The sequence below is a fragment of the Diceros bicornis genome, chromosome 19, assembly GCF_020826845.1.
Source record: "Diceros bicornis minor isolate mBicDic1 chromosome 19, mDicBic1.mat.cur, whole genome shotgun sequence".
Lineage (NCBI taxonomy): Eukaryota > Metazoa > Chordata > Mammalia > Perissodactyla > Rhinocerotidae > Diceros > Diceros bicornis.
This window is the reverse complement of record NC_080758.1, coordinates 10841173-10867503: the sequence shown is the minus strand read 5'-3', so window position 1 is coordinate 10867503 and position 26331 is coordinate 10841173. Positions and strand designations below refer to the sequence as shown.

Genomic DNA, 26331 nt, shown 5'->3' with positions numbered 1-26331 from the left:
CTAAATGCTGCAGATAGACCAGCAAATACCAAGTCCCCGCCCTCAAGGAACTAAGGGTTTCGAGGGAGATCAGATAATAAATGAGCAAACAAATAGACAAGATAATTTCAGAAGTGCTAAGTGCTACTGAGAAAAAAACAGAGCAGGGCCATGGGACAGAGGGGACAGGGCTGCGGGGGAGGAGGAACCACCTGAGTGGACGGTCCAGGAGTGGCTCGTCGAGAAAGTCACCTCTGAGCTGAGAGTGGAAGGAAAAGGAGGATGCAGACTTAGAAAGAAATGGTGGGGCCGGCCCGGTGGCACAGTGGTTAAGTTTGGCACGCTCTGCTTTGGCAGCCCGGGGTTTTCGGGTTCAGGTCCCAGGCACGGACCTACACGCCACTCATCAAGCCATGCTGTGGCGGTGTCCCACATATAAAATCGAGGAAGATGGGCACAGATGTTAGCTCAGGGCCAATCTTCCTCAGCAAAAAAAATAAAAACAAAAATAAAAATAAATGGTGGAAGAACATTCTAAGAGGGAACAGCGAAAGCAAAAATCCTGAGACAGAAGCGAGCGCGGCCTGATGGGGGACAGAATGAAGACAGTGTCCCTACAGCCAAGGGAGCAAGGGGACAAGTCAGAAAGGCCGAAATCAGAGAGACGGGCAGAGGCCAGATCACACAGGCTCCTGGAAGTCATGAAAATAATTAAAAATAGCAACAAAAATAATATAATAATCGTTATTATTACTGCTGCTATAAATAAGATGCCATTTTCCAAAACACCGAGCTTTTCTAACTTAAGAAACACCACGCTGCCCCTCTCCTACTGTTTTTCCACCGTTCTCCAATTTGTCATCCCGCTGGAGTGGAAACTGCCAGTTCCATTTCAGTCGACGGCTATAAAAAGAACGCTGCAGTTGGCGGTGCCGATGACCCAACTTGGGGCTAAGATTAGCCCGAGAGGCTGTCACCTTGCCTTAATGTGAGAACCAGCTGGGGTTCCCCTTCCTTGGAAAACTTCAACTGTTCCACTCCACCCCGCCCCGCAGCGCCCTCGCCGGCCAAGCTGTCCATGGAGATGGGAACGGAGATGCGTTTTGGAAAAAAGAAGTTGAGCAACAGGGATTCCCCCTGCAGAAGGCGGTCCCGGACTGGGAGGCGAGTTCCCGGGGTCAGAAGAACAGGACCAGCTCCCTGCGAATGCAGGAAGCCCCCGTCTGTCACAGCCCCCGGAGCCAGACGTCCTACCGGGGAAGCCCACCGCTTCTCTGGGGGTCCAGGGGCTCTCAGATACCCCTGCCCGTCAGCTGGCATCAGTCCAGGAGCCGCAATCACCCAGGATTCTGTAGTTAGACGGGAAAGGGTTTGAAATGGATCCTCTCGACCCCAGAGGCCCACGGCAGAATTCAAGGGTCTATCTCACCCCAAAACGGCTCAAGGCAGTGACTCAGGGCAGCTGAAGGGTCTTCAGGCAAATTAACCCGGTTCTGAGCGTCTTCAGAGTAGAACAGCGAGCAGTCAAGGCTGTAGACTCTGGAGCCAGGCTGCGCGGGGTCACACCCAGCCCTGCCATTTCCCAGCTGTGTGATCTTCACCAAGTTACTTAACCTCTCTGTGCTCAGCCTCTCATCAGTCAAATTGGGAGAATAGGAGCTATCTTGTAAGGCTGTCATGAGGAATCAGATTAGTTAATACCTATAAAGTGCTTAGGAAAAGTGGCCCAGCACAAAGTTTATTATTACTTACTCCATGAGATAAAATCTTACTCATCTTTGTCCTGCCACAGCCTAAATATAATGATAATAATAACAGAAGCCAACATTGAATGAGCATCTATGATGTGCCAGGCTCTATGCAAAGAGCCTGATCTGTGTGATCTCACTTAATCTTCTCATCTCTCAAGAGAAGTAAATCATCGGTATTTCGCTAAAGAGGAAACGTTGGCTCAGAGAGGAGAAGGGATTTACCCAGGATGACAAAGCTACTAAGGGCAGGTCACGGCTTCGAACTCAGGCCGTCTGACCTTAGGGCTTGTCACTGCCGCAGCGTACGGCCCCCACAAAGTTTGCCCACCCAGGCCGTGCCCGGGGCACTGGGTGACGAATAAACATGGCCCGAGCAATGACAAGGCGGGAGAGACCATAGAAATAATAACGCACATTCAGTGAGCGCTTCCCGTGCACCACGGCACCCGGCTCAGGACGCTACGGGGGAAGGACTGTTACTATCTCGCTCTACGGAGAGGGAGACTGAGGCCCAGGGAGGCAGCCACGGGACAGCGCTGGGTACTATCTGCCGGTGAGTCCCTGACCCCCCAGGCTCAGCCGTCCGCCTGCCACGGGTGCCGGGCCAGATGAGACAATACGTGGGAGGTGGCCGGCAGAGGGCCCGCCCACAGACGGCGAGGGATCAGAGGAAGCTGTTTCCTGCTCTTCTTAGCAACACACAACTTCTCAAAGCTGGAACAGGCTCTGAGTTACCCTCCCTTCAAGGGGTGAACTGGAATTTCTTCTGACACCAAGAAAAGGAAAGCTACAGAGTAAGTGCCATTCATTCATTCATTCATTCATTCAACAAATACTTAACGGATGCCCTTGAGCATCAATTAATTAAGGGCCCTTGATGCCCTTCACAAGGACGTGAGCTCCTTTGACAGCTGAAAGCTGGCTGGCTCCTAACTCCACGAGGAACTTGGTAGGACCCAGCCTCCAAGCCCTCCCAACACAGTTCCATCAGCCCCCCAAGGAGACTGCCAACTTGGACATGGATAACAAGACATCTATATATTATTAGCATCTTCCCCTCTGCCAGTAAAGTGCTTCAGAGCCATACATTTCTTGTGAAAGTCAGCAGAAGGCCAGCAGGATGGTTTCCCAGTACAGAGGATGCATCAAAGCTGGAGAGGCTAATGCTTACTTGGTCATTTACATTTTCATGCCACTCTCCTGCTCAAGAACCCACCATGACTCCCTAGTATCTCACCCATGTGCAGAGCAAACGAAGGCCATGTCTCTCTGCCTGACCCTGGGAGACGTCTCTGTTCTGGCCTCTGCCTGCTCATCAAAACATTTTCTGGTGTTAACCAGCCTCTACTCCAGCCACATTGGTTTGCTCTCTGACTCACAAGAGCCTAGCAGATTCTTGCCATAGAGAGCATTTTACTCAACCATTACTGACATGGTACTGCTGGAAGTTTCAATCTGCAGGTTTCTGAAAAATAAGCCTCCCCCAAAATATATCAAAATGCTTAAAAACATGCACACCCCTTGAATCCACTACCCCACACGCAGGCCTTAACCCTAGGAAATAACAGTAACAAATAGCATTAGCTAACATATATCGAGCACTTACTATCCACCAAGCATTTTATAAGTACTTAACATGTATGAACTCTTAATCTCATGACTACCCTATGAGATAGGACTGTCATCATCCTCATTATACAGATGAGGACATTGTTGCCCAGAGAGGTTAAGTAACTTACCCAAGGTCACACAGCTAGAAAGTAGTGGAGCTGGGTTGTAAACACAGGCACACTGGCCCAAGAGCATGGGTCCCTACCTAGCTGACAAAAGGAATGCAGAGGATGTTCCTCACTGAGTTACTCATAATAGCACAAAGCTGGACCAGCCTAATGTCCAATAAAAGGGGACTGGTTAAATAAAGTGCTGGACAACCATACGATAGAATGCATTGCATGCATTTAGATGTCTGCCTTCCTAACCCCTCACTACCCCACCACAGCCCCGCAAACCCACGGCGACCGACCACGTGCCTTCCAAACCACTCCCACACCCTTCCGTCCATCTCCAGCCCCCATGGCCATGGCCTTACTTAATGCCTTTTTCTTTTTTTTTTCCTCAATAGCTTCATCAAAGTTCTTTAAAATCAATTCTGCCTTCTACCACACTTTCAAAGTGGGAGAAAGCAGTTTTCATGCCCCAGTCACAGAGCCAGCCCATCCCAATAACACACAGACAGATGTATCCAGTTTGAATGGCAGCCCCCAGAGGAGGTGTGCTTGTGCAGTGCACAATCCCCACAACTGGACAAGCTGCCTGTTATAGCCTCTGGGTCATCCTAAGGGCGATATACAGACAGACAAACATCAACACCCTTTTGCATTAACCTACTGAAATCGTGCCCATTAGAGAAAAAAACTAGGTCCAGCACCCATAACTATCAAATAATGGCATGACTTGATATTTTTCCTCCATCAGATCATCTTCTCTTTACCATGTTCTCTTTGGCAAAACACGTTGACAGACAGTGCAGGGAAGAAAGAATATACAAGGCCAATAAACCACAACATTAAACCTCTCACAGCAAAGGAGTGCAAAGTGAAAAGAAGTACCAGGTCAGAAAATATTTTAATTGAAAAACAGGCACTTCTGGGATGGGGTGAAACCATTACTGACATGGTATTGGTGGAAGTTTCAATTTGCAAATTTCTGAAGGGAATTTAGCGATATGTATTTAAAGCCCTTAAAATGACTATCCACAATTCCCCTGCTAGGAATAAACCCGAAATAAACCAAAAACATACACATAGCAATTCATATATAAGAAGACTAATCAAATAATCATAAAAGTATAAGAAGACTAATTGCAGCACTATTCATAATAAAAGTAGAAGCAGCCAATGTTTATTGGCTTACAATATGTCTGGTGCTATTAAATTACTCAACATATATTAACTCAATTAACCTTCGTGACAACCCTCTGGGGTAAGAACTCTTGTTATTATCATTCTATCCACAAGGAAACGGAGGCACAGAAAGGTTAGGCAATTTGCCTAAGATCACAGAGCAAACAAGTAGCAGAGGCAGGATTTGAACTCAGGATATCCAGGGCCAGAGCATGTGTGCTTCATCACCGTGCTGTTTGGCCTCCTTTCTTGAGAATAGCAAAAGTTGGAAAAGTTTGCTCTTTATGTGAAAAAGTAATTAAAAAAAAAAAAGAGTTGGGGACGGGGGAACAATCTAACATCCAATGAAACAACCGAGGATCGGCTAACACGCAGTACAGCACGTTCGCACGATGGTGAACTGGGCCGACGTCACAACCACTGGAGACGTGGGACACATCTCACAGAGAGTAACAAGAACAGAATATAACACCCCACACAGTGGGATCTACCCCCAAATCAGTGCTGTTTGGAAGAAAAGACGGTTGCCTTTGTAAGGCGCCTGTGAGAAGAAAAGAGCTCAGAAGGCCCCTGACCTGTGGTCTTCTCGGTGAACACGACCTTGGACTCGGCTGTGAAGTTCTGTCCCGTGAGGATCATCTGCTGGCCCCCGTAGACCAGGCAGCTGTCGACGTCCTGTCTCTCCACCATGGGCAGCTCGTGGGCGGAGCGCTGGGCTGGGGGCAAGAGAAAAAGAAGTCACCATCATGACCGCGCCCAACACTCAAAGGAGGCTTTCTGATCTCACAGCAGCAAGATACCACACGTTCTGCCTGCCTTTGTCACCTGTTGGCATCGCCAATGTGGGACCCCCACCCCTGACACCGGTGACTCTGCAAATGTCGTGTTCTTGTAAAAGTGCCCGAGTTCTTTGGGCTAATTTTCTTCTAACAACACGTTTCATTTCATGACTCAAAGGACAGACACCTGCTCTCTTTATAGGGAGGAAAGTGTAGGAGAATTTGATATGTTCTTTATTGTTTTATAAAAGGATGGGCAAATGAACTTTTTCATAAGAGACTCCCTTTGCTGGAGCATCCTCTCTCCCGCATTTGATGTCAGCAAACACCTGGCCACTCACACGGGCTACATCTGAGGACCTGGTTCCTGAAGGGTTTAGATGTATTTGCTTTGGAATTAATTCTAAATCCTAAACATGGTCTTCAAGATATCCGTGATCTGCCCCCATCACCCCTCTGACTTCATTTTCTAGACTCCTCCTTGCTCACTCTGCTCTGGCCACACTTCTAGAATGTTCTCACTATCTCTCAAACACACTCAGCATACTCCTATCTTTGAGGTTTGCACTTTCTAGTTCCTTTTTTTGGAAGGTTCTTCCCCAATTATCTCCATGGCTCCCCTTCCTCACTTCTTGCAGGTTTCTACACAGATGTCACCTCCTCAGAGAGGCTTTCTTATCCCCACCCCTCTACCCTCCCCCCTCGTGGTTCAAACAGCGGTACCCAACCCCTGTCCATCTGTCTGTCTGTCTGTCTATCTGTCTCCCTCTCTTTACCCCGCTTTGTGTTTCTCCAAAGAACTTTTCACTTGCAGATGCACTGGAGGAAGCTTTACTGGGTTGGGTTGTCTGTCTTCTGTCTCTCCCCTCACTAGGACGTAAGCCCCGGGAGAGGGGGCGTTGCTCTGTGTGCTGCTGTACACCCAGGGCCGGAAACAGCGCCCAGGACTGAGTGAGAGGTACTTGAGATAGATGGACAGATGGACGGATGGATGCATGGGGACAGATATGGGTGTGTCAATATATCTTGACACGTTATCAATATCTCTAGATCATCTTTATCCTCACCCATAACTACAATGAATGAAAAATGGAAGAACGGAACAGGCTTAACCACACGATATACTTGAATGCCCACAGCAACCTTCTGAGGAAGGAAGTGTTAAAATTATTCACATTTGTCTGGGAAGAAAACTGAAGCTAAGAGAAGGCAGGTCGCCACTTGGCCACGGGTATGTGGTGAGGCTTAGATCTGAACCCTCCAGAGCTGTGTGTCCAGCTGCAGAGCCCACCTCGCGGCCACTGCAGCCAGCCACCGATTCTCCCCCGCGGGAGAGAGTGAAGACCCTCTGCAGCCGCCGCCCCCGGGCAGGGGGAGGGACGGCCCCAGGCAGCGCGGGAGCCATCTGCCCAGGCCTCGCCTGGGCAGCCTGGGCAGCGTGGGCCCAAGAGGCCGGCCCTCCCCTCGGTGAGTCAGCCTGAGCCCCTGGCCTTCCTCCCGGAGCCGAGAACTGGGCGGAGGGCCAGCCCTTTCCGTGCCAGGGGCCTGCGGACCTCCCCATCCGGGAGCAGAGGCAGCAACTGCGAGAGGCCCGAGGGCCAAACCTAACCCTTCCCTCCCGGCCGGCCCGGGCCTCCAGGCGGCCGAGCACCCCGGCGTCTGCCCCGGAGCCTCGTGGAAGCTGGCTCCACCAGGAGCGGCCGTGCACACTGGGCGACGTGTAAGAAGTCTGCTGCGGACCAGCCAGGCGCTCCCAGACACTTCTCCCTGGGTGCAGCCCAGCCACTCGCGACGGTCCCCTGCCGGTTCCCCACCCCCGGCTCTGCCCGGCGCGCTCTGTGCCCGGGGACCAGCCAGCACTGTTCCAGGGGCTGCCACTTAAGAGTCTACAGCCAAAAGGCCTCGCTGCAGAAGCTGCTAATTTCTCCCACGTGGGCTGGGTTATTATTCCTTTCTTTCAGTAGAGGAGTTTTTGTGTGACTTCCTAATTGAGCTGCTCCAAATGGAGATTTATTAGCAGTGAAAACAGCAGCCGCATCGCCTGGAGAAGCAGGTTCCGGCTTTTAAGATCTGCCTTTGATGAGTCTGGGGGGCAGCTGGGGGCTTTCGGATGGGTGGGGAGGTGGCAAGAGCCATCCCTCCCATTTTGCAGGTGGAAAGCCTGAGTCATCGCTACTGGGCAAGCTGACCAAGGGCTCACAGCCAGCCAGGCCGGGGACTGGACGTGGCCGTGAGCTCTCGGCGCTGGGCGGGAGGCTGCCCGGATGGCTGCTCTGTGAATCACTGTGCATGGCTGCAAACACAACTCGCCTCTTTCCTGAAGCAAGCTCGTTGCTTCTCCCTTCGAAGCCTCACAGTTTCAAGTAACTAACTGATTCTCCCTTTGCCAAATCTGCACCTCCCGCCCCGTCTCCTTACCTGAAGGAAAACTATCTTTTTCGACGAAAATTTAAGAAAGACAACAACGAGAGGCCAGTCCAGCTTCCCGTAAGCTTTTATCCAGACCCCAGCCTTGCAACTCAAAGTGCGGCTGGGAGCTTGTTAGAAATGCAGAACCTCGGGCCCCACCCAGACCTCCTGAACCCACATCTGCAGCTTAACAAGGAATCCTGGGGAGTCTCACATACTAGCAAGTCTGAGAAGCACTGCTTAGCCCTGGGTGCATGTCAGAATCAGCTGGAGAGTTTAAAAAACAAAGACACCCAGGCCCGAATTCTAGAGCAGGGTCTCTCAGCCTCAGCACTGCTAACATTTCGGCTGGATCCTTCTTTGCTGTGGTGTGTCCTGTGTATTACAGGATGTTTAGCAGCCTCCCTGGCCTCTACCCACCAGATTCCAGTAGCACCCCTCTCCCATAGTGTGAAAACCAAAATGCCTCTAGACAGAGCTGGATGTACCCCCAGGAAGGAGGCAGCCAAAATCAGCCCTAGCTGAGAACCACTCTTCTAGATATTCTGACTTCAACAGTCAGAGGACCATTGAAGGGGAGGACCCCAGCATAGATTTTTTTTTTAAAAACAATCCTTAACAATTCCAACAGACCACACCAGGTCTGACCTGCCATACCGTCACGACAGGATAAGGCAGGACCCTGGGAGCCGCAGGAGAATTCCCCGTCTACTACTGCTTGGGCCTGGGGTCAGAAAGCTGTGGTTTCAAGTCCTGCCTCTGCCGCCTCCCTGCTGTGTAACCCTGGGGAAGTCACTTCACCTCTCTGAGTCACACAAGCCTCCTCTGTAAAATCCTAACAGTAGCTGCCCTCATAGGTCAGCTGCAAGCAGTACAAGAGATACTGTAGACAAACATGGGGACGTGGTCAGTGTGCATTTGGTAAAACATCGAATGTCAACAACCCAAATGTCCAGCAATGGATGAATAAAGAGAATGTGGTATATCCACACAATGGAATATTATTCAGCCACAAAAAAGAATGAACTACTGACACATGCTACAACATGGATGAACTTTGAAAACATTATGCTAAGTGAAAGGAGCGAGACACAAAAGGCCACATATTGTGTGATCCCATTTATACGACATGTGCAGGACAGGCAATTCCGTAGAGACAGACTGGTGGGTGCCAGGGTCTGGGGAGTGACTGCTGAGGGGGATAGGCTTCTTTTTGGGCTGCTGAAAAAATTCTGGAACTAGATAGTGGTGGTGGTTGCACAACATTGCCAATGTACTTAATGCCACTGAACTGTACACTTCAAAATGGTTAAAACGGTAAATTTTATGTTATGCATATTTTACCACAATTAAAAAATATATATCTAAGACAAAAACACTTAGCCGGTGCCTAGCACACGGTAACCACTCAAGAAACTGGTCTTTACTTTTGTTAACTTTCAAAATGCCACTCTTGCTTGCTTGCTTAGTCATTTTCAAAATGTTTTCTCATTTGTGATCTTCTTAAAGCTTTAAATTACAGCCCTGCTGGATAATCAAGGAAGACACTATCACTGCCGTTTTACAGATGGAAAACCAGATGCTCAGAGCATGCTCAGAGCTCAGCTTCAGTGAGGGGCAGCCCCTGCCGGGGCGAGGGCTGTTGTGTGGACCAACCTCAGGTCCGGCCCAAGTCTGCCACAAGGTGATCCTCGTACGGGGCTTCCCAGCTCTAAACCTCATTTTTCCCATCTGAAAAATGGGGCTGTTAACAGAGTCATCTCACGGGTTATAATGAGAATTAAAGGTGAGAATTCAGAAAAAGTGTGTTTGGCTCAGTAAGTATCGGCCAGCAAGGTTAACAACACTAAAAGCTGTGGTTTCTCGAGCAGTTTCCACGTGCTGGGCACCGGCTACGTGCTGTGGTCTTACCTTAGATATTTCACCAAATATATGCTGACCGTGTCCCCGTGTTTACACACATTACTGCTCTCGTCACTGTTGTTCTTGGTGGATCCTGAACCATAACCCAGGTCTCTTGACCCCGATCGCCAGCGTTTCTCAAAGTGAGGTTCCCAAGCCACCTGCAGCCCAACTACCCAGTTGTGAGCAGAGCTTAACACAAATGTAGAGGCCCAGGCCACACCCCAGACCCACTGCCCCCACGTCTCCTAGACGGAGGCTGGACATGTGCATTTTACCAATCTTTCCAGGTGACCTGTTACACACATTTGTTTGAGAGTCAAGTTCCACACTTACGTGGCCACCTGAGGACAAGGGGACCTCCTCCAGGGGCGGCCCCGGCATCCTCAGAGAGCCCAGGGGCAAAGCACACGAATCCAATTAGCCTCTGAAAGAGGAACTGAGGCGAGTCAAGCAGCAGGCAAAATTACCCTCCTGGGGTCCACTTCCCTCTCTCTCTGACGCAACCTCCAACACCCGCGGCTGCTAATTGGGGTGACACCGTCCGGGACCTAGGGGAGGGCTCTCCGGAAGCCCCTGGGCCTCCCAGGCCTGCGCCACCACCCCTACCCGCCCCCATGGACTCCCATTCAGCTTGTCAATCATTCAACCATCCAAACTGCACACCCTGCTGTGTTCTATCAACCCGGGGGCCGCCACTGTGAAGCCAACTGAGGGCCTTGCCTGTGGGTGGGGTCCAGACCCTCTGCTCCACCTTAAGCTTGGAGGTGGCCCTCGCCGAGAGACTTCCCCAGGCTTCCGTCCTGCCCCGGCTTCTGGCACATCATAAAGGGGCTCACAGCATAAAGGGGCTCGGGGCTCCCGCGTTTTATGAGCCCTGAATCAACAGGGTACTGTTGGTTTAACCAGTGTTGACTCTCACTAGCAACAGCGGCGGAGGGGAGCAGAGCCACAGCGGCAAAAGGCTCCACGAGGGAAATGCACACCCGCGCGGGGACCTCCCAGTCGGCCTGCAAATGGGACACGACTGCCTGACCGTCGGCAATTCACCCTGTCATAGGCCTGCATGGCCAAGAATTACGACCCACCCGAGACCTCAGGAGAGAGGCGGAAGAGGCCAGTCAGGGCAATTCGTTTGTGCAGACTGGGTGGGTTCTGCTAATAATAGCAAATAATTACAGCTGCCATAGAGAGTGCCTCGGATTCAGGCGCATCCTAATACATTTCTGTTTATTTTATAAAACACACATGATGAGGCAATTTAGGATCAGGCGTAAAAGTCAGGATGCGGCCGTGTGACTGCCCGAGCTCAAAGCCCAGCTCGGTGACATCCTAGCTTTGGGACCTTGGGCAACTCACTCAACCTCTCTGTGCCTCTGTTTTCTCATCTATAAAACGGGAATAATCATAGTACCAACCTCTCTGGGCTGTCTGCAGATTAAATGAGCTAAGGCATGGGAAGTGTGGGGCAACCCATCAGGCTGGATGAATGTGAGTCATGTTTATTTTTACTGCTAAACTCCATGAGACCACGAAGCAGGAATTATTCCCACTCTGGAGCTGAGGGCACTGAGTCTCCAGAGGAGAAGGAAGATGCCTGAGCACTCCCAGCTAAGGAAGGCATACAAGCAGAATTTGAAACCAGACTGTGGGATTCCACTACCCCGAGGGCCCCATTTTAGTAAAATGGAGAAGGACCCAGTGGGACCCCACCGGCCAGCCCAGGCAAGGAGGGTCCTCCCCTCCATCTCATCCTGGCCCTGGCCGAGCACTCCCTTCTTGTCTCTACATCAGGCCCCGTCCTTGGCTGTGAGCCTGGCCCAGCGGAGCCTGGCTTGGCCCAGAATGTGGTGCTGACTCAGGCCTCGCCTGGGAGGGGCCATGAGCAGGACCAGCAGACTAGCCCCTAGGCCCCTCAGCCCCCTGCCCTGGCCATTCCCGGGTCTTCCCTGGGAAGTAGGAGGGTGGAACAGAGGAACCCAATTCTCCCTGAGTGTGGGGTTCACCTCTGTGAGGGACCTGTCAACATTCGTGCCACGGGTGTGGGGTGCCGTGTGCTGCAAATGCACGGGGTCTGCAGTGCATGAGACCACCTCGTGCTCCGGACCTCAGGGGACCTCAGCTTCCTCAAACGGAAAATGGAGCAGTAACAGCCGCCCTGCAGGACCGGTGTATCTCATCTCATCCAATCCACACGGGACCGGGCCCAGAGGAAGACCTAGTGTTTCCCCTCCTGATCAGATGATTACTATACCTTCCAGTGTACAAATAGGTGGCCCCTTCAGAATATCCCCATATATCTCACAAGACCCTTCCTGACGGCTCCATGACTCCCCTTCGACGGACGAGCTCCCTGGTCACGGGGGGCCCCAGGCAGCCTGGCCAGAGAAAAGGACGCGGCTTCAACCCCCAGCTCTGCCCCTTCCTTGCCAACTGTGACTGCAGCAAATCACTTAGCCCTTCGGAACCCCAACCCACTAGAATATAAGCTCTGAGGGGCAGCCTTTCGCGCCTCAAACATGTCAGTGCTCAATAAATATTTCCGAATGAGTGAACTGAGCGAATCTTTAAGACGACTCTTCTGAGGCCGTGATGAGGATGGAAATGAGCTAATACATGTGACAGCTGGGGGCACACCAAAGATCTTCAATAGAGGGTCCTTTTGCCTTCCCGCCCCTGCATAATTAGCTCAGCGAAGGGCCATAACCGTATGGGCAGGTAACCATATCAATCAGCGGAGAAGCCACCCCAATCCTGGGCTCCCCCTAAAACCCAACCCTCCAGCAGTCACCGCCCTGCCGCCCGCTGCACCAGCCAGATAACCATCTAGGCTCGCTCTCAGCAGGAGGGCGTGCGGCTGGCTGCCAGCTCACCTGACACGATTAGTGCTTGCTAAACTCCCACACATGCCCACGGCCACCTAGGCTGTGGTCTCTCAGCAGTGACAGAGTGGCAGCCAGAGGTCTGGAAAGTCTGCTCTGCAGAGCACGGGGAGGGCTGTAAGTGAGAAAGGATGAGACACCCCACAAGAGAGGAACTGGGGTTATTCTACCGTGATGAGATAGGTGCTATTTCTATCCCCATTTTACAGATGAGGAAACCGAGGTGCAGACAGTTAAGTGACTTCCCAGGACTAAACAGCTAGCAAGTAGCAGAGGCAGGGTTTGAACCCAGGCCCGTACTCCTAGCCACCACCCTAAACAGCCTCTCCCCCTCATGTAGGTTTCTGATGTCCCTGAAATGTGGCTTCGTGGTCACTGCTTAAAAGCCGCCTTGGAGAGCAGGGGCTGACAAAGGCCTGGCCTGCCTGCTCTTTGCCCAATGTCTGAATTTCACCCAAGATTCACTGCTACAGGATCTCGAGGGAGACGATCTATTGCTGTGTGGTGGGAGGGCGCCCACAGCCCTCAGAGGGTCACTGAGCTGGTCTCTGGTTTACACGAGATGATGTCACCCTTTGGGGTTCTGGCCCAAATTAATCTGTCACTCGTGATGTAGCTCAGCCTTGGTGTCCTGAGATCCAGCAGGACGTGGATGTCACAGCTGGCTTGGCCCCTGACTGGCTGTGTGACCACAGGCAATTTATCTAACTTCTCTGTGCTTCAGTTTCCCCATCTGTAAAATGGGAACAGACACCAAGTCATGATGTTCTTATGATGATTCAGCAGCAATATAGAAAGTGCTTGACATACTGTGGGTGATGGAAAATCGCTCATTTTCCTTTACCTTTCCCTGCTCTGCCCCTCTTTTCCCCCTTTCTCCCTTCATTTGGTCTTTCAGTGTTTATTAGTATCTACTATGTGCCAGGCTCTGTGCTAAATGAGTTTTAAAATATAAATCACATCATGTCAGTCCCTTACTTAGTACTCAAGGCTTCACATTTCACTTAGAATAAAATCCAAAGTCTCCAGCTTCCTCTCAGACCTCACCTTCTACCCCTCTCCCTACCCCTCTTCACTCCACACAGCCTCACAGGCTGCCTTTCTGTTCCCTGAAAACCCCAAGCTTATCCCTGCCTCAGGGCCTTTGCACTTGCTCTGCCCTCCAGCTGGGCCATGGTCCCTCATCACTCAGGTCCAGGTTAACATGCCACCATGTTAAGGAAGGGCAGTCTTCCCTGATTAGCACGACTAAGTTGCTGCTCTCTCACCCCCCAGTCACCAACACAGAGTCCTCGTCATTTTCATCATGACACTTAGCTCTGCTTCAAATGATGTCTTTGCCTATTTGCTTATTGTGGGTTTTCCCCACTAGAACGTGATCTCCGTGAGGGCCAGGACTTCTTTTGTTCACTGCTGTATCCCCAAGGCCTAAAACAGTATATAATGCACTCCAAATATATTTTTAATTGAAAAAACGAACGTTAAGAAACCCACGAGAATCATGTGGGTCATTGTGGCTCTGTCAGGGGCAGGTGGACAGCAGGAGCCTCTCTGATTCATGAAGCAAAGGGCAGTCAATATGCAGTCTGGTCCCACTAATTCTAAGGATTTTCATAAAGCAATGCTGCGTGGTCACCCTTCTCCCAGGCCGGCCCCAGGAGAGTGGAGTGGAGAAGATAAAGGGAAGGTGGCAGGGAGGGAACGCAGTCTCAGGCTTTCTAAGCTCTTGCTTCAGAAAAAGGCATAGGAAACAACTGAATTTCCACAGGGAAAATGATGGACCTCAACCCTATCTCACACCATACACAAAAATTGACCTGAGATGGGTCATATCCCTAAACCTAAAGGCCCAAATCAAACAGCTTCTAGAAGAAAACATAAAATCTTTGCTACCTTCAGATAGAGATTCCTTGGAATGCAAAGAGCACTAATCCCATAAGAAAAGAAAATGAGATATTAGATTTCATCAAAATAAAATATTGATGCTCATAATATGACACAATTGAGAAAATAAATAGGTAAACCACAGACTGGGGAAAAATATTCATAATACATTTATCTGACAAAGGACTTATACCCAGAATACATAAAGAACTACTGCATATTAACCATAAAAATATGAGTAACCCAATAGAATATGGGCAAAAGCTCTGAACAGACACTTCACCAAAGAAGACATATCGATCGTCAACCAGGGCACAAATCAGGGCCCAGCATCGTTAGTCATTAGGGAAATGCAAATTATGCAAAGCATGCAAATTACGCACTCTGCATAATGAGATACCATCCTACACTCACTAAAATGTCTGCAACTAAAAAAACCAACAAAACCAAACATTGGTGAGGTCGTGGAGCAAGTGGAACTCTCATCCACTCTTGGACAGATCGAAAATGTATAAACTGAAACATACACTTTCCCAAGGACCCAGCAATTCCATTCTCAGGAATTTACCCGAGAGAAATGAAAGCATTTGTCCACAAAGGGCCTTGAACAAGAATGTTCATAACAGCCTTATCCAGAATACCCAAACCCCAGAAACAACCCAAATGTCTATCAATGGTAAATAAACAATTGTTATATCCATACAATTGAATACCATTCAGCAATAAAAAGGAATGAACTACCGAATCACGCGATGACAGCCACGGATCGCAAAAACATCGTGCTGAGTAAAAACAGCCAGACACACAAGAGTACACACTGTCTCATTCCATTATACAAAGTTCTAGAACAGGGAAAGCTAATCTATGGTGATAGAGATCAGAACAGCGGTTGCCCGTGTGTGTGGGGCTGGGGTGGAGGCGCTGACTAAAGGGGTCAGCTCCTGGGGGAACTTTCAGGAGTGAAGGAAACGCTCTGTATCTTGTTCTGAGAGGTGGTTACGCCGTACACACAATTGTCAAAAATCACTGAACTGAAGAGTTACAGCCTGTGCGATTTATCGTATCTCAATTATACTTCAGTAAAACATATTTATGTCACAAAAAGGGAGAGATTGAAAAGAGCATGTGAGAAAATCCATTTTGTAGTCCACACCCTATAGCCACCCCCCAATTTCTGCAAAACGAGCAAAGTGAATTGACATTCTGTGCTCTGAGCGGGCAGGGCTGGGTGGAAAATTGCTTTCGGTATTTTCTGAAACTCCATGAACGGAGAGGCCCCTCTGTGGGGCAGGAGAAACCCCACGGGAAGGTTCTCATGGGGGACAAGGCGTCTGCACTCTGGACATCTCCCCGCTGTCTCATCGAGGCCTCTCTCTTCCACCGGGCAGCCTGGAAGATGCTTGTTTTCGTTCTTTCATTTTTGTTCAACAAACATTCTAGAGACAGTTGCTATGGGCCAGGCCCTGGCCGACACTCACGGGTCCCTGCCCTTACGTGAGAGAGATTGACAAGTAAATTGGTTGTCAGAGCACAAAGATCCCGCACCCTCTGGGATCAGGGCAAGCTTCCTCCCCAAGGGGTTGTCTAAACAGGGGCCTTGGATAAGGAGGAATTAATTGACTGATTGAAAGGGTGGCAGGGAGGCGAAGTCAGTGGGTCTCAAACTTGGCCACACGTCAGAATCACCAGGGCCTCTGACAGTCTCCCGGCCCAGACTGCACCACAGACCACCTGAATCACGGTTTCCGGGCTGGGACTCAGGCATCGTTTTTTTTTATAACTCCCCAAGCGATCCCAACGTGCAGCCAAGTTTGAGAATCCGTGTTCTGGACGGAGGTGACAGCACAGGCGACAGCCTGGAAGTCTGAGAAAGATCCCAATGGATTTGGGAATTGAGCAGCTGAGAGGAGAAGGAAGTCAAGAAACACAGCTGAGGGGGCGTAGGGGGTTGAATAGAGCCCCTGCCAAAATTTCCCGTCCACCCAGAACCTCGGATGTGACTTCAGTTGGAAATAGAGTCTTTGAGGATGTAAGCAAGGTAGGGATGGATGAAATCATCCTGGATTAGAGAGGGCCCTAAATCCAATGAGAGTGTCCTTGTGAGAGACAGAAAAGGACACAGAGAAGAAGGCCGCATGAACGTGGAGGCAGAGGCTGGAGTGATGTGTCCACAAGCCAAGCCTTGCCGGCCACCACCAGAAGCTAGGAGAGAAGGCTGGAACAGCTTCCCCTCAGCGCCTCCAGGAGGAACCAGTCCTGCCCACACCCGGATTTCAGCCTTCTGGCCTCCAGATCTCAGAGAGAATGAATTCTGCTGTGTTAAGGGTCCCAGTTGGTGGCGATTGGTGATGCCTGCCCTAGGAAACTCATAGCGGAGGGAAGCGAAGGCTCAGCCACCAGAGGGAACCTGGCGTTGAAGCTGGGGACACTGAAGAGCCCAGGGGACAAAGGAGAACCGTCTCATTTCGAAGGGACCAGATGAGGAAAGACCTGCAGCTGCAACCCTGAGTAGGTTTGTTGTTGGGGAAGACGAGGGTGTTTCCTTCTGACCTCTCCCATGTTCTCGGAGACGTGGGAGGCGCCATTATCTGCCTGGAGTGGGAAGGGGGTGGGGGCGGCACCCAGAGCTTAGAAGACAGGAGAAGGTTCGAAAGCGGCTCTGCTGAGAACAAGCAGGAGGGCTAAAAGCATCTCCTTGGCAACACTGAAGATCCAGTGGAGACAGAAGACTACAGACAGACGGGACACCCGTCTGTGCAAAGGTGAGATTTGACTGACACGCGGGTCTCTAAATAAACACAAGGAATCTGCATTTCTAGCAAATAAGTCCCCTTTCCAAAGAGTGGCCTCCAGTGGTTTGTTCAAGTTTTTCCTACTAGAATCTGAGAACTTCCCCTTGATCCCTAAGACAGTTACTAAAAGGCACCTCCAAAGTCAATAAATTAGCCTTGCAAATAAATACCAGCCCATTGAGTGTTTTTCTTAGCAAGTCGCCCTCCCCAAAGGGTATACACTAGGTCAATTAGGCAATAAATATTTATTGTACACATACTGTGTCAATACATGTTGTGGACTAATTGTCAATAAATATTTGTTGACTATCTCCCTAAAGATCATACGGTAAGTCAATTAGTCCATAAATATTTATGGAATGACCAGGCACTGGTCTAGGAAACCAGAACAAAGAAGGAAATAAAAATGACAGAAGATTCTGGGTGAGACGGAAGGTGGCCAGTTGGTAGCTCAGTTTGGTACTGCAGAAAGGGTGATGTTACAGAAACCAAAAGAAGGTATTTCACAGAACTAGCAAGTTGGAGAATCTGGCTCTGCTACCTACCAAGTAAAAATGAGTGAATCACTTTACCAGGAAATCTTAGTTTCCTTATCTGTCAAAACCAGGTAGTTGAATCAGCCTAACGCTATTTTAAAAGAAAAGAAAAAACCCTATGTTCAAGGCTCAAACAACTTTATAACGCCTTGAACATCTTGCTGGAGGTGCACGTGGTTCAGTGACGATCCTTAAAGTCTTAGATCAACATGAGATAGTTGACTTAAGGGACCCAGAGTTGGAGAGGGATGTGGGCTTCTGTGTATGGTCCCTCTGGAGGCCTCCTGCTCCCCACTTTGTAACAAACCACAGCCCCATCCTGGAGAGTGAGTCACCTGCCAGAAAGGGGAGACCTTATCTTCTCAAAATCCCCCACATCACTGAGGAAGAGCCTGAGTTTCCTTCCCTAAACATTTTGAGAAGTTCAGAACCAAGGCCAGGGTGAGGCAGCCACCACGACTAGCCCTCGGGGGACAGGGGTGGGGTCTGCTGGGTAGAAGAGGGGAATTCCAATGTTCCTGTGATGACATGCTTCTCAACACTTGTTTTCCCTCGTTGTCTGCTGTTGGGTCTTTCTCTTCTCACAGCAGAGCAGAAACTGAACACCACATTCAGCCCCGTCTGCATGGCTGGAAGAAACCAGAGGGCTCCTTTGTCCGTGTCCCAAGACCAACCAAGACCAAGTTCTGGCTTTTCTCCCAAAGAGGGTCCACTCTCTCTTCTTGCTGGCTTGGAATCCCGAGGATCAGTCTTCCTCAACCCTTTCTGCATAAAATATTCATGTTTTCCCTTTACTCATTAGTGTCTGATTAAGACTACCCCTGATTAATTGAAGCCATATGCAGATTTTGTCTGATTCACAGAGTATTTTGAATATGTTGCTGCTTTTTGAAAATCAGGAGATTTTTGGTTTATCTTAAAAAAATCAGAAGATTTGGCCACACCGATTCTGCATTCCCACATGGAAATCCTAGCTGGAGATGAGTCGCAGCAGCCCATTTAGGTGGGAAATGTGCCATCCTGGTCCCCAGTCTCCACCACTCCCTACTGCTGCCCACTCAACCCACTTCACTCATTTCCTCGACCTCCTGGCCTCTGTAAGCAATTGATTTTGTGACACCTAGTTACGGTAAAATGTCTGGTAAAAAGCAAAAAAAAAAAATTCCTGAAACATAATTGAATTTGAAACATGACTATAACACAAAAATATTCTTAGAAGAAAGACACCGAAAAATAACAACCACTTTTTGTTTCTGAAACAATGTTCACTTTTTTCTTCTTTATGCTTTTAAAAATGATACCTAAACTCTCAAAAACTGAGCAGACAATAAGCTTTGTCACATCTAATTGCAAAAACCAACAACAAAACTTGCAAAAAGTGCCTGAGAATGAGCTCCAAGCAGCTGGTTCTTTTGAAGCCTGATAGAGTTGAGGCAGCTCTCTGCTCAGAGCCCTTCCAGATGGTGGATCTTGGCCACTGTGTACTGGATTCTGACAATCTTCTGCATGTTTGTTTGGGTATCTTTGTCTCCACCAGACTGTAAACTCATTGAGGACAGAGAAAAAGTCTGACTCATCTGCAGATCCCCAGCACAGCACTGGACACCGAGCAGATTCTCAGTAAACATGTGAAAATGAGCTGAGGGTGACAGGGGAGCATGGCCCCTGCCTGCCAAAGCTCCTGTTAGAATCCTAGCCCTGCCCCTGATGGCTGTACGGACAAGTTACCCAACCCCTCATCTCTCTCCCTCCTCTCCTGTAAAATGGGCATCATGACACCAGCTATTCCCAAGGATTGCTGGGAATATCCAAGGAGCCCTGCATGCTGAGTGCAGAGCACCATGACCCATGGAGTCACACTCAATAAGCGAGAGCCACTGTGATACTGTTGTTACTCTACCGAAAGAAGAGGAGGAAAAGAAGAGGGCACTACGTACAACGAACTCTGTCCAACTGCATCTACCCTTTCTAAGACCAGAACATTCATACACTTCGAATCTTCTAAACAAAGCTGTAGGCTACGCATCAGCCGTATTATTTTTCAATCTCTTGAGAGGCCTCAAAACCCTCCACAAGTAAATGGAAGTAGAGAGAATCCTTAAATGTGCTCTGTCGGGCCCCTTTGGTCATCTTGGGCCCACTGTGGATCCTTGCGGGTCCTGTGTATTCTTGCTGGGTACCTGGCCCAGGTACACTGCCCGGGGTACTTTCCCACGACCGACCCTGCCCAGAGCCCCACTTACAGCACTCGATGGGGTTGGACGCAGTCTGCAAGGAGACGATCCTTCCGCTGGACTCTGCAATGTGCACCCGGAAGACCAGCCTCACCCGCGTGTTCTTCCTTCCGATGTCCGTCTCGCCTTTCCGCAGCTCAATGTCGGCATTTCTGAGCTTCAGGATCCCAGCACAGTCGATGCTGCCGGAAGGTTGAAACCCCCATTTCTAACTGATCACCTTAGTGAGCAGAAAAGATCACCCACGAAACCATCCTAGTCAGTTAAACAAAATAACTCTGCAGCCCCCGACGGGGGTAATTGCAATGCACTGATAAATATTTCAGCCAGGAATTTATCCAAGACGGGGATGAAACACTTACAAAGTAGAGACATTCCCCAGTGGAAGTTACTTCCCCAGGGAGATTTCTCATGCCAACTTTTGTACTCTTAGAAGTATCCGAAAAACTCAAATACACAACTGGCAAAAATTGATTATGGATTATTCAATAGATAACAGTAGGGTATCAATATTAAATATCTTGAATTTGATAAGTCACTTAGAAATATAAGAGCAACCTTATTCTTAGGAAATGCGTGATGAAATATTTAAACGTAACAGCCTTGATGTCTGCAACTAACTCTCAAATGGTTCAGGAGAAAACGGAGAGAGGGTGAGAAAGAGTGATAAGAGTGAATGTGGAAAATGTTAACAATTGGTAAATCTGAGTAAACAGTATACAGGAGTTCTTTGTATGATTCTCGCAGTTCTTCAGTAAGTTTGAGATTATTTTCTAATATAAAGTTGTTTAAACTCAAATACATGGGTGCAATGTTTCCCAAATTTTAGCCATATGCATATTAGCTTTGTGAGTTTCTTTAGGTCAAATAAATTTTTTAAATGTAAATAAATTTAACCTTATCCCAAACAACCAAATCCAAAGATGCATGAGTATTCTTGTGTCTAATACACGTGAAAAATATTTAGGTCTAGAACTTTTAAAACAGAAATCTCTATGGGTCCACCACACAATGGGAACCACCATCCATGGCTGCTTCCTCCAACCCCATAGAGTCCCCTGTCCCAAATCCCTGCCCCTTGGCCCCACTCTCCTCCCCATAAAGACCCACCACCCTCAGCCCCAGCCCTTACGTCGCCCTCATGTTGTTTTTCGGCTCCAGGGGGATCTCCAGGACTTTGGTATTGCCCACGATCTTCTCATAGCTGGTGGTGGTGACGGTTTTTCCTGTGATCCGGTGCACCTGATAGAAGGCATGGGGCTTAAGAATCCGCTCGTCGGCTGTCCCAATGAAGATCTGAAGTCCCAGGGGCTTGTTTTCCATGTAGCCGTGGAGCTGGGGGGCAGAAAACAAATAAAAATATTACAGCAACATTAACATGCAGGGTATGGTGGCTGGAGACCAACAAACAGAAAAGATCAGGAAACTCATGGGCAGTGGTAAGAGCACGGGATTGCTGCAGCGTCTGGAGGAACAGAGAACTGGATGCAAGCTTGATGTCCAGCCAGAGGGGACTGCTTAGATAATTACACGGATCTTCTCTAAAATGGAATATTAAGTAGCCATGAGAAAGAATTTGGTAAATCAGAATTGCAATTACTGAGAAACAGCCAGAAACTATGATTAATTGCTGGTTAGGGGTTGGGGAAGGAAGTGTTGCACGTAGTGAGGATAGAAAATAATGTGAAAAGACAAACCAGAACTCTTGACAACGGGAAGATCAGAAGAATGAACTTTCACTTTTTACATGAATATATTCCACTTAACAAGTTAGATTTTGTAATTTAAAAAAAAGAGAGAGCAAGGCAAAAGTACCATCATCTAAGTCCAAAGGAAATTAATGACTGGAAGAAAATATGCGCAACATATAACAGGCAAAGGATTAGTACCTAGAATATATAAAGAATGTGTACAAGTGAATAAGAACAAGATTCCTGGCCATCCTATTTAAAATTGAGTCCCATCCCCAGTGGCTCTCCCTCTCTCCTTTTCCTTCTTTTTATGCCATATAACATACTAAATATTTTCTCAATTCTTTTTTGCTTAGCTCTTTCTCCTACAACTAGACTATCCCCTTTGAGAGTAGGGATGTCTGTTTATTTAACTTGCCACAAAATCCCTAGCACCTAGAATAATGCTTGGCACATGGTAGGCATTCTAGTACATGTTTGCTGAATGAATTAATATAACTATCCAACAGAAAAATGGGCAAGAGATTTGAACAGGTAATTCACAGAAAAACAAATAGCCATTAGCATAGAAAAGACGTTCAATTTGACTTATAAACAGGAAAATGCAAATCTAACAACCACGAGATAACCATTTTTCACCCGTCAGACTGGCAGGCATGTAGATATCTGAGAATATCAAGTGTTTGGGAGACTGTGGGGAAACAAGCACTCTCAGGCAGCTGACAGAAACACACATTGGTGTAACCATTTTAAAGAGTATTGGAGTCGCAGCTATTAAATTAAAAATACATATTCCATATGACCCAGCAATTCCATTTCTCAGTATGTACCCTAGGAGAAATACTGTGCATGCAGGAGACATGCACAAAAATGTTTAGTAAAACAAATGGAATAACAAATAATTAGCTCCATCAATAGGCTTACGAGGAGTATGACATGTCCAGGGTATCGAAGACTGCAGCAGTTAAAAAAAGGAAGGTAGAGATCTATGAAATGATCCAGATCTAAAACATACTGTTGACAGAGAAAAGCAATTTGTAGAAAAATACAGAGAGTGTGATACAACTTATTTTTAAAATGCTGAATGTTTTCAATCCATCCATTTATACACACGTAAATGCAATAGGAGAAGGTGTGAGAGGATGCACTCCAAAGTGACCACACCAGGATCATTTCTAGGGATGGGCGAGGAGATCAAGGTTGAGAAGGTGGTCAAAGAGGACTTTAACTTTATTGACAATGTTATAGGAAGAAGAGATACCTGGAAACTCGTGAAATTAACACTGGATGTTGAGTTGAGAGTTTGAAGATGGGTTCCTGTCTTGCCACTCCCCAGCTGAGAAACGCTGGGAAAATCATTGAATCCTTTTGCCCTTCTGTGCATATTCCTTTCTCTGCAAATTGAGGGGGGGCTATGACAAGTGACAGCTCACCAAGATCCCACCCTTCCATGAAGTTGCAGAAATTTCAGTAGGCTCTCCAGTCAACTGCGAATAACGAAGGCTCCTAAGCAATGGACGATTACACGTGGTCTAGAATTGTGCTCTCCAATACAGTAAATGACACAAAAATTAAATAAAATTGAAAATTCAGTCTCTCCCTCACACTAGCCACATTTCAAATGCTCAGTAGCCACTAATCGCCGGTGGCTACCATAATGGACAGCACAGATACAGCACATTTCCATCTTCAAGAAAAGTTCTATTGGACAATGCCGGTCCAGAAAGATGGCGCTCTCTCAAGCCCTTCTGCAAACTATACAGAGAGACAGGCTGGGATGCAGCAGAGCCAGATGAGAACCTTCTTCATAACCTGCCAGGCCGACACCCAGGACACTTAGATACGTGTCTGATACACACCTGAGAGGCAGCCCAGGGCAAAACGGAAATGAAGTCAGAGCCTCTTATCTTTCTCCCCTACGCACACTGGAGAACAGGGGACTGTTCTCGGTGATAAAAATTAAAGGAAGAAGGGCAGTGTTGAGAAGAGATTTTGTTTTCTTATTGTTTTTGCTTTACATTTGGGCTCAAGGTAAATATATTTCCTCCTGGCATGTCGTGGATTTCTCAGGAAGTGGTAAACAGTGTTACAGGGCATCGAGAAGAAAAGTAGGTAAAACAGATAGTGGGCCCTGATGGTCTGAGGTTCCTTCCTCTTCCCGATGACAGAAGAGCAGAAATCGCAGGCTGGGTGTACTCATGACAAACAGCCAGGGAACACCTACCTGCAGATAAAATCTGTCACGTCCCCATGGCTCTACCTGAATCCAGTCACTTCTGCCCCCTCCCCTGCTGGTACATTAGTCCAAGCCACCAAGGACTCCCCCTGAGTGGCCACCACTGTCCCCTAACTGGCCTCTTCCTGGTCTTTCACAAAACAGCCCAATGATCTCTAAAAAGTGCAAATCAGACCCAGACACGCCCCTGCTTACAACCCTCCAAAGACTTCGTGGCCTAAGAATAAAATCCAAACTTGGTGCCGTGGTCTTGAGGCTTCCAACAGCCTAGCCTCTGCCTTCTCTCTCTACACCATTAGCCTCCTGCCAACACCAGCCATCCTTCTGTTCCCTGAGCACTCCAAGCTCGTTCTGACCTCAGGGCCTTTGCACAACCATCCTGCCTGCTTGGTATACTCTTCCACCAGTACATTTAGTTTCAGATCCTCAGGTCTTTCCCGAACCTCATTACTGACATACACCCAGTACTGGAGCTAGCCAGCTCTTTCAGCCTTGCAACTGTTAAATTTTTAGGAATTTTAAAAGCCAGTGGACGTCACTTGGGTAGCCTGAAATCAGCCACAGTAGGAATATTTACACAACGAAAATTGGCAAGTGCTACAAATCAGGGATCTTTTTTCCTGGAGAATTGGATATTGAACATTCACTAGCACAGCGCTGGAATAGTTACTTCTTTACCATCTGAAATTTTCTTGTTTAGTTAGTTATTTCTTAGGCTCTCTCTCTCCCACCTGAACACGAGGTCCATGGGAGCAGGGACCTTGTCTATTTTGTTCAATATGATCAATGAATGGTCACCGTCACCAACAATGCAGTGTATTTCCCTCAGGCCAAGCACTGCATTCACGTTTTACAGGTATCACAACAACTCTAGGTAGGATGGGCCCATTTCATAGATGAGGAAACTGAGGCTTGCAAAGGTCGGGCAACTTGCCCCAGTCAACACCATTAGCACAGGGCACAGCCAGGATGAGAACCCCGGGCCATCAGGCTCTGAGCCACACCCTTATCTGACCTTGGCATCTGGTGGCCTCACAGCTGCTCTACGATCCATGACCACAGGTCAGAAAGTGCAGATCAGGTCCTCAATGAAATACGAGTAAGTGCTAAATTATAAGGTTAAGAGTGTTCTTCCTGCTGAACGAGAGAGAGGGAATGGGGGAGAGGAAGGGAGACGGAGGGAAGGAAAGAAACAGACAACAGAAATCAACACCAACAAACAACACTGCTCCTTGAGAGAGAAGCCCAATCCTTTAAGCAGGACCCCTCCGCGTCCCAGAGCAGCCCCCTGGTTGAGCTGGACCAGCTGACACAACGTGAGCAGATGGAACCCACCTCACCTTGGCGAGAGTCCCTCGCCCAGGAAACACCAGAGAGGGCGGTGGTGTGGCAGAAAGAAGAAAGGATTTTACATTTGGTCAGACACACCTGAGTCTCAACCTGGCCCCACATCTCACCGGCTGTGTGACTTCAGAGCAGTGGTTCCACCCCTCTGACTTTCCATTTGCTCACATAACACAGGGACTTCACCCCCCACTCCCCAGGGCTCTTTCGACGGCTAAATAAGGTGATCTTTGTGAGGCCCCAAAGCACGGCACACAGTAGGTGCCCACAAAACGAGAACTTTCCTTGTCATCAGACAATGACGCAAATCAAAACGTGGAGGTGATATTACAGAACTGAGTGGAAAGGCAAAGAATGAATGTGAAAGGCTCACAAAGTGAAAAACAACCCAAAACAGCCTCGTGTGTGAAACCCAGGGGCTCACTCCAGCCTCCTCTGTGGGCTACGCAGCGGGGAGGGGCGGATAAAAGAACCTCGCAGCCCCGCATGAAAAGAACACTTCCCCTCTCATCTCCACCCTCCCCTTCCCCAGAAGGTGCTGGAAGGTGCCCAGAGTCCTGATCGCTCAGCATGCTCATTCTGGAGGAGCCTTGCTGGCTCTCCGGAGATTTGCTAAGAAGAGCATATAGCCATTTCCTTGCTTCTCCAAAAACTGAGTGATTTGGGTCTTGCAAATAGAGCTTGATGTCTTGGGACGGCGTGACCTGCCCTCAAGGTCTCAAACGCCCTGCGTCCCCACTCTAGGGAGACTTCGGTCACGAGGCCTCTTTCCAGGCTTCTCCAAAGGTAAGGTCTTCTCAGGGGCCTGCGCAGGCAGAGGCGCCTTCCAGCCACGGCAGACACCTGCTGCCACCTAGAAGCTCGGGTCAGCCCGCGTCCAAAGCAAAAGAGGCTCCACTTCCTGCAGCCGAGAGGAGAGCAAAAGTTTTCTGCTTCTGGTAATTTCCCAGGCAGTCGACAAGCTCCCAGGAAGAAGGGGTGTTTCTAGAGCATTCAGCACAGCCTGAGG

The 26331-nt window shown here is 48.7% G+C and overlaps 1 protein-coding gene across 2 annotated transcripts in view; it reads right to left on the bottom strand.

Moving 5' to 3' along the window:
- NFATC2 (nuclear factor of activated T cells 2) overlaps window positions 1-26331 on the bottom strand; it is a 144386-nt gene that overhangs the window by 57242 nt on the left and 60813 nt on the right. For both annotated transcript variants that reach the window (XM_058562461.1, XM_058562462.1), the window contains exons 4-6: window positions 21184-21386; window positions 20061-20233; window positions 5209-5349 (exon numbers count right to left, since the gene is read on the bottom strand). In XM_058562461.1, the coding sequence (XP_058418444.1) occupies window positions 5209-5349; window positions 20061-20233; window positions 21184-21386 (517 nt within the window). The remainder of the gene's footprint in view (window positions 1-5208; window positions 5350-20060; window positions 20234-21183; window positions 21387-26331) is intronic.